The sequence below is a fragment of the Lampris incognitus genome, chromosome 4 (genome assembly GCF_029633865.1).
Source record: "Lampris incognitus isolate fLamInc1 chromosome 4, fLamInc1.hap2, whole genome shotgun sequence".
NCBI classification, from domain to species: Eukaryota; Metazoa; Chordata; class Actinopteri; order Lampriformes; family Lampridae; genus Lampris; species Lampris incognitus.
The window spans coordinates 32,105,279-32,121,992 of NC_079214.1; the positions used below are offsets into that span (position 1 = coordinate 32,105,279).

General features: G+C 41.9%; 1 protein-coding gene across 1 annotated transcript; it reads left to right on the plus strand.

Annotated features, from left to right (window-relative positions):
• Positions 1-73: 73 nt before the first annotated feature.
• On the plus strand, positions 74-13,101 carry nip7 (NIP7 nucleolar pre-rRNA processing protein). Its single transcript, XM_056278563.1, has 5 exons — positions 74-201; positions 323-409; positions 533-671; positions 9,717-9,857; positions 10,441-13,101. The coding sequence occupies exons 1-5, from the start codon at positions 146-148 to the stop codon at positions 10,558-10,560; spliced, it is 543 nt and encodes a 180-aa protein (XP_056134538.1). The 5' UTR covers positions 74-145; the 3' UTR covers positions 10,561-13,101.
• Positions 13,102-16,714: the final 3,613 nt, after the last annotated feature.

Genomic DNA, 16,714 nt, shown 5'->3' on the forward strand with positions numbered 1-16,714 from the left:
CTCAAAATCCACGCCATCCGCTGTATACGTTGCGCATCCCATATCCGTTTTCGACCTCTACGACTTCCGATTTAACCCACGTTTCAAGTCTGCACGAGAGGATTTATCAGCTGAAGACTTTGACGCTGCCTCTATAACGCTCAGGATGAGGCCATTGACAGACGAGGAGACGAAAACTATGTTTGAGAAACTTTCTAAATAGTAAGTGAACACCGACGTCTTAGCCCTGGCCTGTTTCAAATCACGTGAAGACATTTAGTAGTAGCAAAGCTAGCATTAGCTAATTTGTTAGCCTGTCTCTGATCCATGCGTCTCCCAACAGCATAGGCGAAAACATCAAACTTCTTGTGGATCGACCAGATGGTACCTACTGTTTCAGGCTTCAGAAAGACCGTGTGTACTATATGAGGTAACGTAAGACTATTTTAACGTCCACGTATCAGTAGTATCACAAAAGACGGCAGCAGTATCAATCGGAACGCTTAAAAAACGAACGGCATCTCACTTTGTCATAACTGTGTTCACCTCACAGTGAGAAAATCCTTAAGGTGGCTACAAGTATCGCCCGTGACAAGCTTGTGTCTGTTGGCACCTGCTTTGGAAAGTTCACAAAGACGCAGAAATTCCGCTTGCACATCACGGCTCTGGACTTCCTGGCCCCCTACGCTAAGGTAAAGTTGAAGTACTGCACCTTTACTTATTAAACATTTGAGAAGCTACAATGGAGGTCATACAACACATCTGTTTTCAGAAGGTATTTATAAATCTTAAAGTTGGCCTTTTGTACACTGTAAAGTAAATCACGAGTACATTCAAACAGGCTTATTTTGTTTATTTGGAAACAAGCATAATATCCAGGGGGCACTTGTTCCAGGGTTTTTGATGCTCCCCTCCCCCTTTGACGCTATGGTCAGTTACATGCCAAACAAGTCCGCTGTCTATCCCATCATACAGTAATATATATGCTTAAGATGGTAAGGGGATGGCACAAGAGATTTATGAAAAAAGACGAACTCTATGCTAACAGCAGAGTACGAGGTTGCCACAAAGTGATACAGCAGAGATGTATCAGTTATTAGCTCACACCATCAAAGATATACTGCCATGGCCACGCATTCCATCTGAAAATAATTGGGTACCCAAGGATTGGTTCCCTATTTTTGAACCTAGACCTTATTAAGACATTGTCTGACCTCTATACACATTAAATTGACTTGACCTCTGTGAAGTTGACACCCCATGTAATCAGAACATCAATAAAAATATTATCATTCGTTAGTGCTGCATTTATGCCACAAACTATCGTTTGTGCTGTAACGGTTTTTGAGATATTAAGCATATTTTATAGGATGTGACGACATCCTGCACCCCGTTATTGTCCAAGTCGTTCAAAGCTGGTCTTGTTTGTTTGTGCTCGGTTTGTGCCTGTTTGTATCGTTAAAAGTAACATTTGTGCTCTTTTGGTATTTTAGATATAAAACGACATTTGCCAAAGGAGTGACGTTATCCTGTACCCCATTATCATCCAAATTGTTCAAAACGGGTCTCGTTTGTTTGTGCCGCTAAAAGAAACGTGTTCTTTTAGTGTTTAAGAAATAAAACATTTTTGTGGTGAGCCGGTGTGGAAGAATGAGTTGAGAGGCAGAGATCTACCCCTGTGCTCCCCCAGCACAGAGTCGCCAACATTTGGAATGACACAATTCTGAAACCCATTGTCGTCAAAATCATCCCAAACTGGTGTCGTTCATTTGCGCTCAATTTGTGCCCGTGTTATGCCTTTAAACAGGGGAAATAGTGGGGGGAGAGGGATGAAGAAACCAGCACACATCTCTCGTCTGTATTGAGTGATGGATAGGAGTGCAATTCTCTCTACCGAGCCTTGAGGCATTACCAATCGATCGACACAGAATTAACCCAGACAAGAACCCGCATTACCTATTTGCACTAATTACACTAACCTTATACCAATAACCTTAGCAACATGGCCAAAATAACAATGAAATCATATGTTATGAAAATAGAATACGAGGAGTGCAATTACATAACTCTGATGAAAGGAATGAAATTAGGTTTTCTGAAAAATTGAATTATTTTTAAATTCCTATCTGCTACACCAACAGAAATAAAGATTAAAAGGTACATTTAGACTTTGTGTGTTCAGTTCTCCAGTAGGTTCTGGGGAACAAACATGTACTTATATTCCAAACTTAAAATTATAAACAAATCGGGCACTATTTACATGATTAGCAAGACTGATTGCAACGAAAATGAATTTGTCACTTGCTTTTGTGTTTATGCTGAATGACTAATGAATTAATCAAAATTTTTGAATGGCGGCATTATTAAAGAGAATGACTGCATTGACTCTAGAAATTGAGTCAAATAATCTTGCTTGCCAGCACAGGACATACGTCTATTTAAGCATACACGTAGCTTTGTGGTTAGAGCATGCTCTGTGAGCAGGAGGTTCAGGCTCATTAAGTAATTTTTACATTTGTTGAGTAATTAGCAAATATTTCTTATTTTGATCAGATGCCAAGGAAGCCAGCTTGTCATTACGATATCGTGAAAATCATCTTATTTGCTAGGGAAGATGTTGTTAAAGGCCAGTGTATAGTATACCTCAGAAAAAGGGTGGACATACCTGGGCTAAAATGATGATAAACAAATGCTTTCTGATGATAAACAAAAGGTGTACATATAGTGACAGCCCTGACAATGACAGGCTAATGTTCATCCCTCAGTGCAGTGTAGGCAGAATAGGTATGACCTGAACTTTGAACTAGCACTTTCTTTCAAAAGATGGACAGAAATCTGGAATGAGGAAATCCTTTACAGCGATAAATATTCAAAGTCCCATGAAAGACAGTACACTATGTTAAAATGTGCATGTGGAGTACCGCTCCATGTTTTTAAACAAACATGCACAACCGAAACTCTATTAGGGGCATCCTGATGGAAGACTTGGGTGAAGTGAGGTATATTAAAATGTGGCACAGGGACTCATGTCCATCCAGAATGAGGAAATATGGGAAAAGGTGAAATCTCAATGCATGTTAAGATTTCGGAGGGCAAAGGTGCATCCAAATGGTGCCTCAAACTCTCTTGACACTGTAGGTAACTGCAGTGAGTGCAATGCAACACTGTCCATTACTACAGATGAGATACCAGAGCTCGATCAATCAGTGGTTCTTAAATGCAAAATCCAAAATATTGATGACAGTCTCCACACTGGAAAATATAAACAAAGATTATCTGGAGATGTGAGTGCACGTGTGTCTGAGCAACTCTGGGAAGGTCGAAAACAGCCACACGTATGGCAGGCTGCTGAAGCTCACAAACTCATGGATGTTGGTGATCCAGAACCAAGCCACCTACCAAATTTGACATTAAGAAAAGCCAAACAAAAGATACGTGACTAGGAGACAAGGGCCCCATTCTTTTACTTTGTTATTGAAATATAGTGTGCCACACAATGGTAGCATACATGATATTGGCCTTGATACATTTTTTTGTCATTACTGGACCCCCTCCCAGATGCAGGTTTACAAAGCACAATCTACAAACAGAGGCTCTACTTTGAGTGTTGATGCTACAGGCATGGTTGTCAAAAAAACAAAACAAAATAAGACCTATTGCAATATCTGGGCACATTTTTTATACCAGGGAGTTCTGTCCTCAAGAGCCGAAACAGCAATTCATATTCCAGTGGTGCAGATAATCTCTGAGACATTAACGTCATTGGAAAATGGCTGTCTGAATGGCAGCGAGGAGGTGCTGGTATAACCAAAAGAAGCAGTGTGTGATTTCTCACTTGCGTTGTGGGGGGACTTGTCAAGGCTTTCACCCCACACGCTGACTAGAGGGCTTAAATTAATGAATGCTTTGGGGTGCTCACAGGAAATGCACCATCCAAACTATCACCTTGTTTTATTAGGATTGATGTTGCACATCGTATTAAGCTGATTGGTCAGTGGGACTCTCTCTGGAAAAAGGGCAATCGAGTGAGGGACTTCTACCTCAGGTGCATGGCACAACTTATACAATCAGTGACCCTAGAAGATTCAAGGGAGCCGATACGTTCAGTTGTGATTGTTGCTTTTAGTGAATCTGAGAGGAATGATGACAGAGGCATGCCAGTAGCCTCTGAGACTTGCAAGAAGCAACTAAAAATAATTTCAGAAGGATGTGTCCCACTTCCATCCATAAAAGGCAATGACATGGAAGAGGTCGATTTTAAAGAGGCTGGTCCTGTATGCCAAACAGAACTGAAGCAATGGGTGATGGAGGTCTGTCGTGACAGCAAAAAGCTTACAGTGGATGATGGTGATCGAGACAGTTTAGGCTTTCTTCTCAAGCTTGTCCCTCATATCACACGAATGGCATGCTACCTGCCTATTTGGACAGGCATAATGGTACTTCACTTTAAAAGTGAAAACCTTACAGCCAGTTCTGCCAGTGTTGAGGCAAAATTCAGTAATATCAAACGTGGTCTCTTCAAGCATGATAATTTGCCAATCCATGTAGACCGCTTCATTGTCCGTCACCTACGGCATATTGAAGGCAAGATGAAGCTGTCCTCTGCACCTATGAAAATTTCAGCACACACTGAAAAAAAAAAACCAAAAGATTTTAAAAGTGGAGGAATTCACATCAGGCCATGGGAAACAGCATCAGGAGGTCCTTGAAATATCAGAAGATGAACATACAATGACCGGAGAGAGCAATCTACCAAGGGATGAATTTGGTGAAAACTGTTGTTTTCAACACACACACAAATAATGTTAACTAGTGTAGTTAGCTAGCTAGTGTTAGCTAACTATAAAATAGGCTAATTTGTTGATATATAACACATACTCTTTCACACAATAGTCATGAATGACACACATGAATGTGCAAGTATGTTGTTGAAATATATCAATTTGACATCAATTTCTGAGGTAAAAAATTAAGATAATACCAAGATCTGATATAATAATATCAGATCTTGCTGTGTAAAATAATCTTCCTGAGGGGTGACACTTCTGATATAGTCTGTGTGGTCCACAGTGAATATATTCCTGACAGCCACAGTTGACAAGAATCAAAGGTTCCCATGACATTCCATAGGAAATGCATGCTGGTCATTTTTGACCGTCTTATATGTAGAAGCTTGGGGAAGTAATACAAAAACTACAGTTTATTAAAATGTATAAAAGGTAAGTTAAAAATTTAAATGGCATATCAAAAACATGTTTTTTTGAGGAATAGCTGGAATATGAAATGACAATTTTTCATTCCGAAGGTTTTGCAAGAAAACGACCTCACCGGGTCATTTTTGACCCTATTATGCATCTAAGGGTTAACCCTTGGATCAAGTGAATGCGGAATGTAACATAGCTCACATCATCACAACTATGACGCAAGTTGCTAGTGTGACAAGTAAGAATCAGTGCTCCTCCCCACACTGTTGCCGAAGCATAGGACATTCAAGGGAAATCTCTCCTTCCTGTCAACGTTAACATTTTATAAGCAGCAGGAATGGGTCGGCCACAAGCTGCACTGGGAGATGGACTACTACTCAATCCAGCCACATGTTTGAGGCCATTGAAGTAACCTGATGAGAGCCCAGATACCTTGAAATGTGACCTTTCATCATTGAAATTGCTCTGCCACGGCTCAGTCACACACAGCTACACTACTGGACTACTGTGCATAGAAACGGGTGCGGACACTAATCATCCATTATCTGAATTTCCAGTCAACTTGCAACTAAACAAAGAATCATTCACACAACAAGGAATTGTTGCATTGATATCAGGGCCATCGAGGGATGCGATTGGTCACTACATGGCCTACTGCAAAAGATGTTCCTTGATCTGGGAGAAATATGGCCTTTCTTTTCAGGTCACAACAGCCCCGAAAAGACAAAATACAACCCCATGCTGTGTTTTTCACAGAGGAAGGTTACATGTCCTAATCATAATCTGACTTACACAACAGGAAACTTTTGTAAATAGTTTTGAACAAACAGGCTATATTCTATTGCCGGTGAACATGTGGAATGGTCCTGAAACAAGGACATTGCATAATCATTTTGTGAAGCCTTTTGTTGAGGGATGAATTTGCAGCTATTTTACGACATTGATTTGTTTTTTACTTTTTACTGCTGTTGCTGTGAGGTTACCACATCACTAACCCTCAGTCTTCTGTTGCCCTGAGGAAATGTTAAATTTGCTAACTGTTCTCTTAAAATAAACATGACATGAAAAAAACTATACCATTTCAAATGATTATTTAATCATTTAAGTGGATTAGGTTAAGTGTGGTCAGTAGAAAAAAAACATATTTCTCCAGAGAGCACATATAATTGCACAAACGGGCACAAATTGAGCGGAAACGAACGACACTAGTTTGGGTTGATTTTTATGATAATGGGGTTCAGAATTATGTCATTCCTTTAGCAAAATACTATAGTGACCGCCCGGGGGAGGCGGTCGCTCTAACTGTTGGCGGCTCTGTGCTGGGGGAGCGCAGGGGCAGATCTCTGCCTCTCTACTCATTCTTCCACGCGGGCTCGCCACAGAAATTTTATTTCTGAAATACTTAAAAGAGCACAAATGTCTCTTTTAACTGCACAAACTGAGCACAAACAAATGAGACCAGTTTTGAATGATTTGGACGATAATGGGGTGCAGGATGACGTCAGCCTATAAAATACAATGCTTAATATCTTAAAAACCATTACAGCACAAACGATAGTTTTTGCGGCACAAATCAGCACAAACTAATTATATTTTTATTCATGTTCTGATTACATGGTGTGCCAACTTCACAGAGGTCATTGTCTGGGGCCATGTAGAATCTAGTCACTTTGTTGAATCTTGTCAGTCTTTCAAGATAGATGGGGTAATTAAAAACGTTCAAAAACCACGATACAGCTCCTTTTTGAAAAATGGACACACACCGTACAGTAACACATTCATTTGTTTCAGATGAGAAAAAGAGAACAAATCTCTCTGACCAAGGCACTCCGTGTAATTAAAATGTCTTTATTGGAACTTGGACATATCCAAAAAGGACCTAAAAATGCCCACGCGTAGCGGCTCGGGCCTTCTTCAGGGCATAGTGAGACAAAACAGGAGTGAATGGTTTTTGTGCAGGCACAGAGCACAGGTGGTAGTTGCTTGATTGGATCTGAAGCAGCCAATTGCTAAGACCCGTCCCTCACACAGATCCTAGAGCGCAGTCACGTGCCAAACAGTTTTGTAAAAAGAAAACAAAAACACAGATTAAATGTACACACACCCACAACTATAGCACAATAAAGGTACATGTTCACAGTGACTCGGAAAGACAGTAGACTATAAATTAGACATTTTTATAAAAAAGGCCTATAGTCTATCTCCTCGTTCAAACCGGGATATTCCATTGCCTTAAAATTCCAGATCCAAAAAGTTTCCTGCTGCAGCAACTTTTTCAATCTATCCCCCCCACGTACAGATTTCTTTATCATCTCAATACCCTGGACTCTTAAGGATGAAGGGTCGCTATGGTGTATTTCTCTATAGTGTTTGGCCATTGGATAATCTTCATTGTTGATCCTTATTGCATATTTGTGTTCAGAAAAACGTTCTTTTAATTTCCTCTTTGTCCTATCTATGTAAAAGCACCCACATGGGCACTGTAGGCGATATACAACAAACTCAAAATTACAATTAATAAACCCATTGGTACAGACAGGAACACTTTACTCAGATCTGACAGTTTCCATGCCAAGGGACTTAAAGACAACATTCCCTTTGGACAGTTTCAGCGTTTGAAACGCATTTGCAGCAATGATTCAGATTTTGAAAAACAGGCCAAAGACATGAAATTGAGATTTTGTGAAAGGGGTTATTCCCCAATTTTGATTGATGATGCAGTAAAAAAAGCCCAGTTCCAAAATCGGTCTGACCTCTTAACAAAAAATAAAAAAACTAATATGGTTAAAAACAATCCCAGACCATGCTTCATCACACAATACAGCCGCTGTGCCTCCAGGATGAAACAAATAATCAGGTCCAATTGGAAAATGATTAATAGTGATCCTCTTCTAAAGGAAATTTTCCCAAATCCACCTATGACAGTGTTCAGAAAAGCACCTTCTATAAAAGACAAACTTGTCAGGAGTTACCCGGCAGGCTCAAAAGAAAAAACATGGTTGCATAAAGACCTTTGGGGAACTTATAAGTGCGGGTCATGTAAACACTGTGTGGGTGTCATTCAGTGCAAGACATTCCTTGACCTGAAAACCCAAAAAGAATACAAAACCAATGGCTTTATTAATTGTAATTTTGAGTTTGTTGTATATCGCCTACAGTGCCCATGTGGGTGCTTTTACGTAGGTAGGACAAAGAGGAAATTAAAAGAACGTTTTTCTGAACACATATGCAATAAGGATCAACAATGAAGATTATCCAATGGCCAAACACTAGAGAAATACACCATAGCGACCCTTCATCCTTAAGAGTCCAGGGTATTGAGATGATAAAGAAATCTGTACGTGGGGGGGATAGATTGAAAAAGTTGCTGCAGCAGGAAACTTTTTGGATCTGGAATGTTGAGGCAATGGAATATCCCGGTTTGAACGAGGAGATAGACTATAGGCCTTTTTTATAAAAATGTCTAATTTATAGTCTACTGTCTTTCCGAGTCACTGTGAACATGTACCTTTATTGTGCTATAGTTGTGGGTGTGTGTACATTTAATCTGTGTTTTTGTTTTCTTTTTACAAAGAACTGTGTTTGGCACGTGACTGCGCTCTAGGATCTGTGTGAGTGGCGGGTCTTAGCAATTGGCTGCTTCAGATCCAATCAAGCGACTACCACCTGTGCTCTGTGCCTGCACAAAAACCATTCACTCCTGTTTTGTCTCACTATGCCCTGAAGAAGGCCCGAGCCGCTACGCGTGGGCATTTTTAGGTCCTTTTTGGATATGTCCAAGTTCCAATAAAGACATTTTAATTACACGGAGTGCCTTGGTCAGAGAGATTTGTTCTCTTTTTCTCATCTGAAACTACTAACCTTGGACCAAAGAGCACCCAACAAAAATATATTACTTAACTACAGAGAGGACTGAGCACGCCACTGACTCCAAACACATTCATTTGTTTATTCAGAATGTTTTAATTGGAGCAAAATCAATTTATTTGGTACTTTTTTTTTTTTTTAGCACTGACAAGGTACATCGCAACTGTTATGTATTTACTGTTGATAGCAGTTTACGGATGACCAACCATCTGTAAACTTATGCATCTGAGAGGAAGTCCTGGAGCTCAGTGGTCCCATGGTTAGTTAAAGTAACCAACTTCAGAGACGGGCAATTTTAGCAAGAAAAATGTATTTGCAGAAGTGCAAAATAGTTATTTTATCTTGATAAAAATTTGCAGCTTTTTTTTAATATAACTCATTAAAATATGCAACTATACTGCGAGTCTTTTTTGAAATGGAGATATCATGGGTTTTGAAGGCTTAAAACGTTTGCCCCATTAAGCTGTTTAAGTGAAAAGATTAATCAGAGTGGCAAGTTTCTCAATCCTTAAGCATTAGACATTTTTGACGATACAATTTCAAATGTCTTTTTTCTTTTTTTTTTTAATAAAGTGACCCTATTCATTAATCTATGCATGAGTCATTTTTTCATAGAATCATTTGGTAACCTATGCAGAAGCTGAAATTTCCTTAAAAAATATTCAGTTCAAGGTGTGGGTGAAACCTGGAGCGGAGCAGTCCTTTCTTTATGGGAACCATGTGCTGAAATCTGGCCTTGGAAGAATCACAGAGAACACAATGCAATACCAAGGAGTCGTGGTCTATTCCATGGCAGATGTTCCCCTGGTAAGTCCTGCAACTTGCCAAGAATACCCTACAGTGAGAATTCAGCTCTGCCAAACAGTCCTGCAGTGACCGCTTCCTTTTTCCTTTTGGGAATGAAAAATCCCATGTAAGACATTGGTTCCCTCAATGTTTAGGCAACATCTATAGTCAGCAACTTATGTCAGTTAAATGGTATCACTGTGGACAGAAAGTTATTGTCATTATTCACAGTGGGACAATCTATTGGTAAATTATTGCAACAATTTTTATAGAAAAAAAATTCTGTTCACTTGATCCAAGTACTCATTTCATCTTATATGTTGATCATGTTGACACTGATACCTGTGTTGAGGGTTACCACTTGCTTTATAAAATTTGAACATTGAATCATAAAATATCTTTGGCCCATCAGAACCAGTTTCTTTTTGCACACTAGGTGACACCACTATCCTTTTATAAAATCAAGGCCTAGATAGAGTGGAGGGAAGTCTTCCAATTTGTGAGACAAGTTTTTCAAAACACTGGTTTTATTAAATTGAAGGGAGCAAAAATTTTCTTTTGCATCACTTCACTTTGCCCCTGATAGATTTCTTCTCCCCCCCAGGGCTTTGGAGTGGCAGCAAAGTCTACCCAGGAGTGTCGACGTATGGACCCCATGTCTATTGTTGTGTTTCACCAGGCAGACTTAGGAGAATTCATCAGGAATGAGGACATGTTAATATAGACACGCCCAGGGTGTGTCACAAACAGGACTGTCGGACACTTTTTTTTTTTTCTAAGTACCCTTGCTTAACAAACCCAGGCTTCACTGTTATGCATCAGTCCACACCTGGGAGCTGTCCAGTTCAGCTGCCATTTGTCTGTCTTTGGCTACTGGCCTATGGGCAGCCCAGTGGTTAGCACTGTTGCCTCACAGCAAGAAGGTCCTGGATTTGAACCCAGGCCATCCCAGGTCCTTTCTGTGTGGAATTTGTATGTTCTCCCTGTGTATGCGTGGGTTTCCTCCCACCATCAAAAAGACATGCATGTTAGGGTTAATGCTCCCGTTTGTGCCCCCGACCAAGGCAATGGAAAGAAGAACTGGAGTTGATCCCCGGGTGCTGCACCTGTCCACTGCTTGCGCTGCCCACTGCTCCTATATCATTGCATGGGTTAAATGCTGAGAACAAATTCATTGTAACCTACAATGACAAAATAAAGTGGCTCTTTCTTCTACTAAGTAGCTCCTCAGGAGTAAATGACTGCTTTGCTTACAGACATGTTGGTAGAAGAGGTCAAGAATTGCTCCTTATTTACAAAGCTGATTGATTCATTCAACTTTGAGCTACTTCTCTCCCAAAATTTACAAGAATCTGACGTACGCTATTGCCAGTGAGTCGGTGACTGGGAGAGTGTAAATAGACGTGTAAAGCATTCAGCATTCTCCCAAGGCATCCCCTTCATGCTGGCTTTTGTCAAGACTTGAGGAAATGAAGTTTCCTTTATTAATCCCCTTGGGGAAATTCAGGTCCTGCAAATTAACCCATCCTAGCTGTGATCTGTGTAGCTCGGAGCAGTGGACTGCCACCTTCATGCTGCGCCTTGGGACCAACTCCAGTTCTTTTCCCATTGCCTTGGTCAGGGGAACAGACAGGAGTATTAACCCTAACATGCATGTTTCTTTTTGATGGTGGGGGAAACCAGAGCACCCGGAGAAAACCCACTGCAGACACGGGGAGAACATACAAACTCCACACAGAGGACGACCCCAGGACCTTCTTGCTGTGAGGCAACAGCACTAACCACTGGGCCACCATGCCCCCATGTGATTGTTTCTCCAACTGTATTTCTTGTGTAAATGAAATGTACATTGTGTTAATTTCTGTGCAGTCATGAGTTTCATGTGATTTCATCTCCAAAATCTACATTATCCTTTTATATTTGTTTTTTTTATCCAATAACTTGTTAAACTAAACTGCAGCTGAATTGCATAAATCAGGTGTTTTCAAAGTATAAAATAGTGAGCCTCCCATCAGAGAACATCAAGTCACCAGAGCCCTCCCCCATTTTAAAAGTGTTGCAACCATAAAGAGTTTGAAAATGTTAATTTTGAACCCTCCCAATACAAATTACCACATAAATCAATAAGTCGTTAAGAATTAGTGTATAGGTCAATGCCTATTTGTGCATGTTTCTGAACTAAAAGAAAGTTGAACACATCTGTTATCTTTTAACACAGAATGAAGACCGTGAAAATGTACACAACCCATTGGTGCACAATGCTGAATAGAATACAGAATACACTTGATTTGTCATTTGTACATACTTAACAATGAAATTCACTCTGCATTTAACCCATCTTAGATGTGTAGCTAGGAGCAGTGGGCAGCCGCCTTGCTGCTTCCCAACACCATGCTGAAGGGCTTAACCTGACCTGTCAAGTAAAGTTTAAAATACACTCTTGGGAAAACACACATTGTTTACTCTTTTTAACCCTACCATGGATTGCTTGGCGCAAAGGCGGGCCCGGTCCAAGAAAATCCCAATTTTGAATATACATTGTCTTACTGCTGCTGGGTTCAGACAGAAGTACACTTTAAAAACCATTGATATAAACCAATATGGTTGTTTACTGTGTAAGACTGAGAATTTGTTTTTACACTGAATTTAAGATGGGGATCAAAGAAATAATTCAGCTAAGAAAATCAAAGAAAGTTGAATCAGTTCATCTGGACACGTTTGACAGATGCATTTAATCACTCATCTAAGTGACCTCTTCAGTCTAAACTGACTGCAGTTATCCCACCCTTATAAACGATATGGTGGCATAACGACCGAAAACAATCAGTTTCATAATGCAAACTGCCGTGAGCATTAACTAGAGTTACAACGGCAATGTGTACTATTCACAGAGGATTGGGGAATAGTTGTAATCAACGCAGTGTAAGATGGCGACATATGTACTCTTAGTGCCCCCCCCCCCCCAGTCGTTCCTTCTTCACATTGATGGTCTCTGACTCCCCGTTCAAACCAGCATTCCTCGCTATCAAGGATGTATGCATGTGTGTGGGGGGGCTAATCTGTCGCCATCTGTATAAAAGTAAGGCCTGTGTTTATTTCTAATAGTCAGCTATCCTTTGAGATCAATACCAATGTCAAAGAAGGTTGAATAAGTTCATCTGGATAAACGTATCCAGATGGAACTGATTCAACCTTATTTGATTTTCTTACCTGATTATTGAGCATGCGTCAAGACAATACTAATGGTAGCTAATAAAAACTAATGCCATAAACTGACATTTGTATGTCTATTCATTATCCAAACCGCTTGTCCTGCTCTCAGGGTTGTGGAGATGCTGGAGCCTATCCCAGCAGTAATTGGGCAGCAGGCGGGGAGACACGCTGGATAGGCCGCAAGGCCATCACAGGGCCAACACGCACACACATTCACACCTAGGGACAATTCAGTACAGACAGTTCACCTGACCTACGTCTTTGGACTGTGGGAGGAAACCTATGCAGACACGGGGAGAACATGCAAGCTCCACACAGAGGACGACCCCCAAGGTTGGACTACCCCGGGGCTTGAACCCAGGACCCTTTCGCTGTGAGGCGACCGCGCTAATCACTGCGCCATATATATATACACTCACCGGCCACTTTATTAGGTACACCTGTCCAACTGCTCGTTAATGCAAATTTCTAATCAGCCAATCACATGGCAGCAACTCAATGCATTTAGGCATGGTCAAGACGATCTTCTGCAGTTCAAACCGAGCATCAGAATGGGGAAGAAAGGTGATTTAAGTGACTTTGAACGTGGCATGGTTGTTGGTGCCAGATGGGCTGGTCTGAGTATTTCAGAAACTGCTGATCTACTGGGATTTTCACGCACAACCATCTCTAGGGTTTACAGAGAATGGTCCGAAAAAGAGAAAATATCCAGTGAGCAGCAGTTCTGTGGGCGAAAATGCCTCATTGATGCCAGAGGAGAATGGCCAGACTGGTTCGAGCTGATAGAAAGGCAACAATAACTCAAATAACCACTCATTACAACCGAGGTATGTAGAAGAGCATCTCTGAACGCACAACACGTCGAACCTTGAGGCAGATGGGCTACAGCAGCAGAAGACCACACCGGGTGCCACTCCTGTCAGCTAAGAACAGGAAACTGAGGCTACAATTGCACAGGCTCACCAAAATTGGACAATAGAAGATTGGAAAAACGTTGCCTGGTCTGAAGAGTCTCGATTTCTGCTGCGACATTCGGATGGTAGGGTCAGAATTTGGCGTCAACAACATGAAAGCATGGATCCATCCTGCCTTGTATCAACGGTTCAGGCTGGTGGTGGTGGTGTAATGGTGTGGGGGATATTTTCTTGGCACACTTTGGGCCCCTTAGTACCAATTGAGCATCGTGTCAACGCCACAGCCTACCTGAGTATTGTTGCTGACCATGTCCATCCCTTTATGACCACAGTGTTCCCATCTTCTGATGGCTACTTCCAGCAGGATAACGCGCCATGTCATAAAGCTCGAATCATCTCAGACTGGTTTCTTGAACATGACAATGAGTTCACTGTACTCAAATGGCCTCCACAGTCACCAGATCTCAATCCAATAGAGCACCTTTGGGATGTGGTGGACCGGGAGATTCGCATCATGGATGTGCAGCCGACAAATCTGCAGCAACTGCGTGATGCTGTCATGTCAATATGGACCAAACTCTCTGAGGAATGTTTCCAGGACCTTGTTGAATCTATGCCACGAAGGATTAAGGCAGTTCTGAAGGCAAAAGGGGGTCCAACCCGGTACTAGCAAGGTGTACCTAATAAAGTGGCCAGTGAGTGTATACACACACACACACACACATATGTATACATACATACACACACACACACACACACACACACACACGTGCTGTCAAACGATTAAATTTTTTAATGATTAATCGCAGGGTTGCTGTGGATTAATTTCGATTAAATATTCATTTTTAATCTATCTTAATCGCGTTTCATTTTGCATGAGCAAACAGACTCAAGAAAGGAAATATATATGCACTTAACATGTTTATTAAACACCTTTAACAGTTTGTGTTAACAAAAGACTGACTTTTTCGAAACAAACATTTATCCACAATGTGGCCCGGTTACTCCTTTTTCAACCAGCTACTAATACAGACTAACGTGTTGACATTGTCCGAGAGGAGAGCTGACCGCTTATTTACAGTGTTGCCTGCAACTGAGAACAGTCTCTCACAACAGTGTGAGACGTTCTGTGAGGGTGGTTTGTCGCAAGCTGGGCGACGCGTCAGCCGAAGTGCTAGCAGAATCCCCGACTAACGGATGCTTCGCATTAATGGTATTTTAAGCTGGAAGTGCTTCGGTGAAAAGAAAACTCCTTCCTGCAGAGTGTGCACAATACTTTATGTTGGTCGACTGTTCCGTCTTGGGTTTTTTTTGTATTCAAATTTCCCACCGAAAGGGCCAACGTGCTGTTCAGCGTCTTCCATACTTCCTTAACGAGTTGGTTGGTTCGGTCACTACCGGATCAACTGCCCATTTGCGCATGCGCGGTGGCATTTGTGACGGTAACTACTTGGACAAACTGCCCGAAATACGTCGCCAGAGACGTTTCAGGGATTTTGAGTCATTCTGCGGCGCAAGTGGGTTAATTGCGTTATAATTTTTAAATCAGATTAATCATGATGGATTAATCCGCGTTAACGCATCAATTTTGACAGCCCTAACACACACCAATGAAGCCAAGTGTGATTATAGTCAGACTCAACTTTTCATGTCTAACAGCCTTTAAAATGGTCAGCAGCAATTTACCTGTGGATGACTTTTTTATACTTTATCCAAAAAAAAATAAAAAATTCTCATTTGTCTTAACTGTGAGGGAGTGGTCTTTATATTCATGAGCTGACTTTTGAGTGACAAGTACAAGCAAGGATGGGCAGGGTTTCGTCTTTAGATTTTATCTGATTGGCTGTATGTACATTTGTGTCCGATGACATGAGAATCAGAAAAACAAGTTCAGTTGAGGAGCTGAGCAACAGCGAGCCATTTTTAAAAAAAAAAGGGGGGGGGGCCGTATTTCTACCTTTTAGGCTTGTGTTTTTTTCTCTCAATAGAAAGAGACCGTGTAACAGTGTATTTGGGCCCAATTGCAGACAAGAGGCAGTTTGTAAAGTAACAAGTCTTTTACTGGACTTCAAAACAACTATAAAGACCACTGCCCAACAGGGCAGGCAATAACGCAAACTAGAATAAACATACAAAACTGAACGCTGCAAAAACTGACAAAGGAAACACTCCCTCCCTCACACAAAGGAGGCAGACGAGGGTTCAGGAGACACGGGCTTCCGCAGACCAACGTGAAGCCTTTCCAAGACTCGACTCGGAATGTCTACAAAGTACCCAGTCTAATAGTCCCCAGCACAGGTGCACCCAATCACAGGCCAACCAGTACGCAGGTGCCACTCATACAGGCTGATTGCAGGTCGATAGGGGAGGGTCACCTGTTGGCTGCTGATCGTGTCAGTGTCCCCCTCCCAGGGACGGATTCCAGACGTCCCAAACCAAAAGGACCCAGCAGGACGGACAGAGGGGCCCAGGGGGCTGGAACCGAACGGGAGGGCGACCAGGACGCAGAGCATCTTCGGCGGCCGGGCAGATGGACGACGCTGATAGTACCGCCGTGGCAAACTGAACTCGAAGGCGGCGGGACGGCCACGGGGCACACACACCTCGGAGGCGGCCCGGCAGCCGCTCGTGGAGCAGGTTTCGGAGGCGCCCCGGGGACACTGGGCAGCCAAGCCCAACTGGTCGGCAGGAGTGGCCGGCCGAACAGGAACCTGTAGACGGAGTCGGCCGGTGTTGCCGGCGACTGGTAGA

Excerpts from the sequence above, each read along its gene's own strand:
- nip7 (XM_056278563.1), top strand. The coding sequence starts at position 146 with ATGAGGCCATTGACAGACGAGGAGACGAAAACTATGTTTGAGAAACTT. Across the intron at positions 202-322 it reads TTTGAGAAACTTTCTAAATA|CATAGGCGAAAACATCAAAC; the intron begins GTAAGTGAACAC and ends GTCTCCCAACAG. Across the intron at positions 410-532 it reads GACCGTGTGTACTATATGAG|TGAGAAAATCCTTAAGGTGG; the intron begins GTAACGTAAGAC and ends TTCACCTCACAG.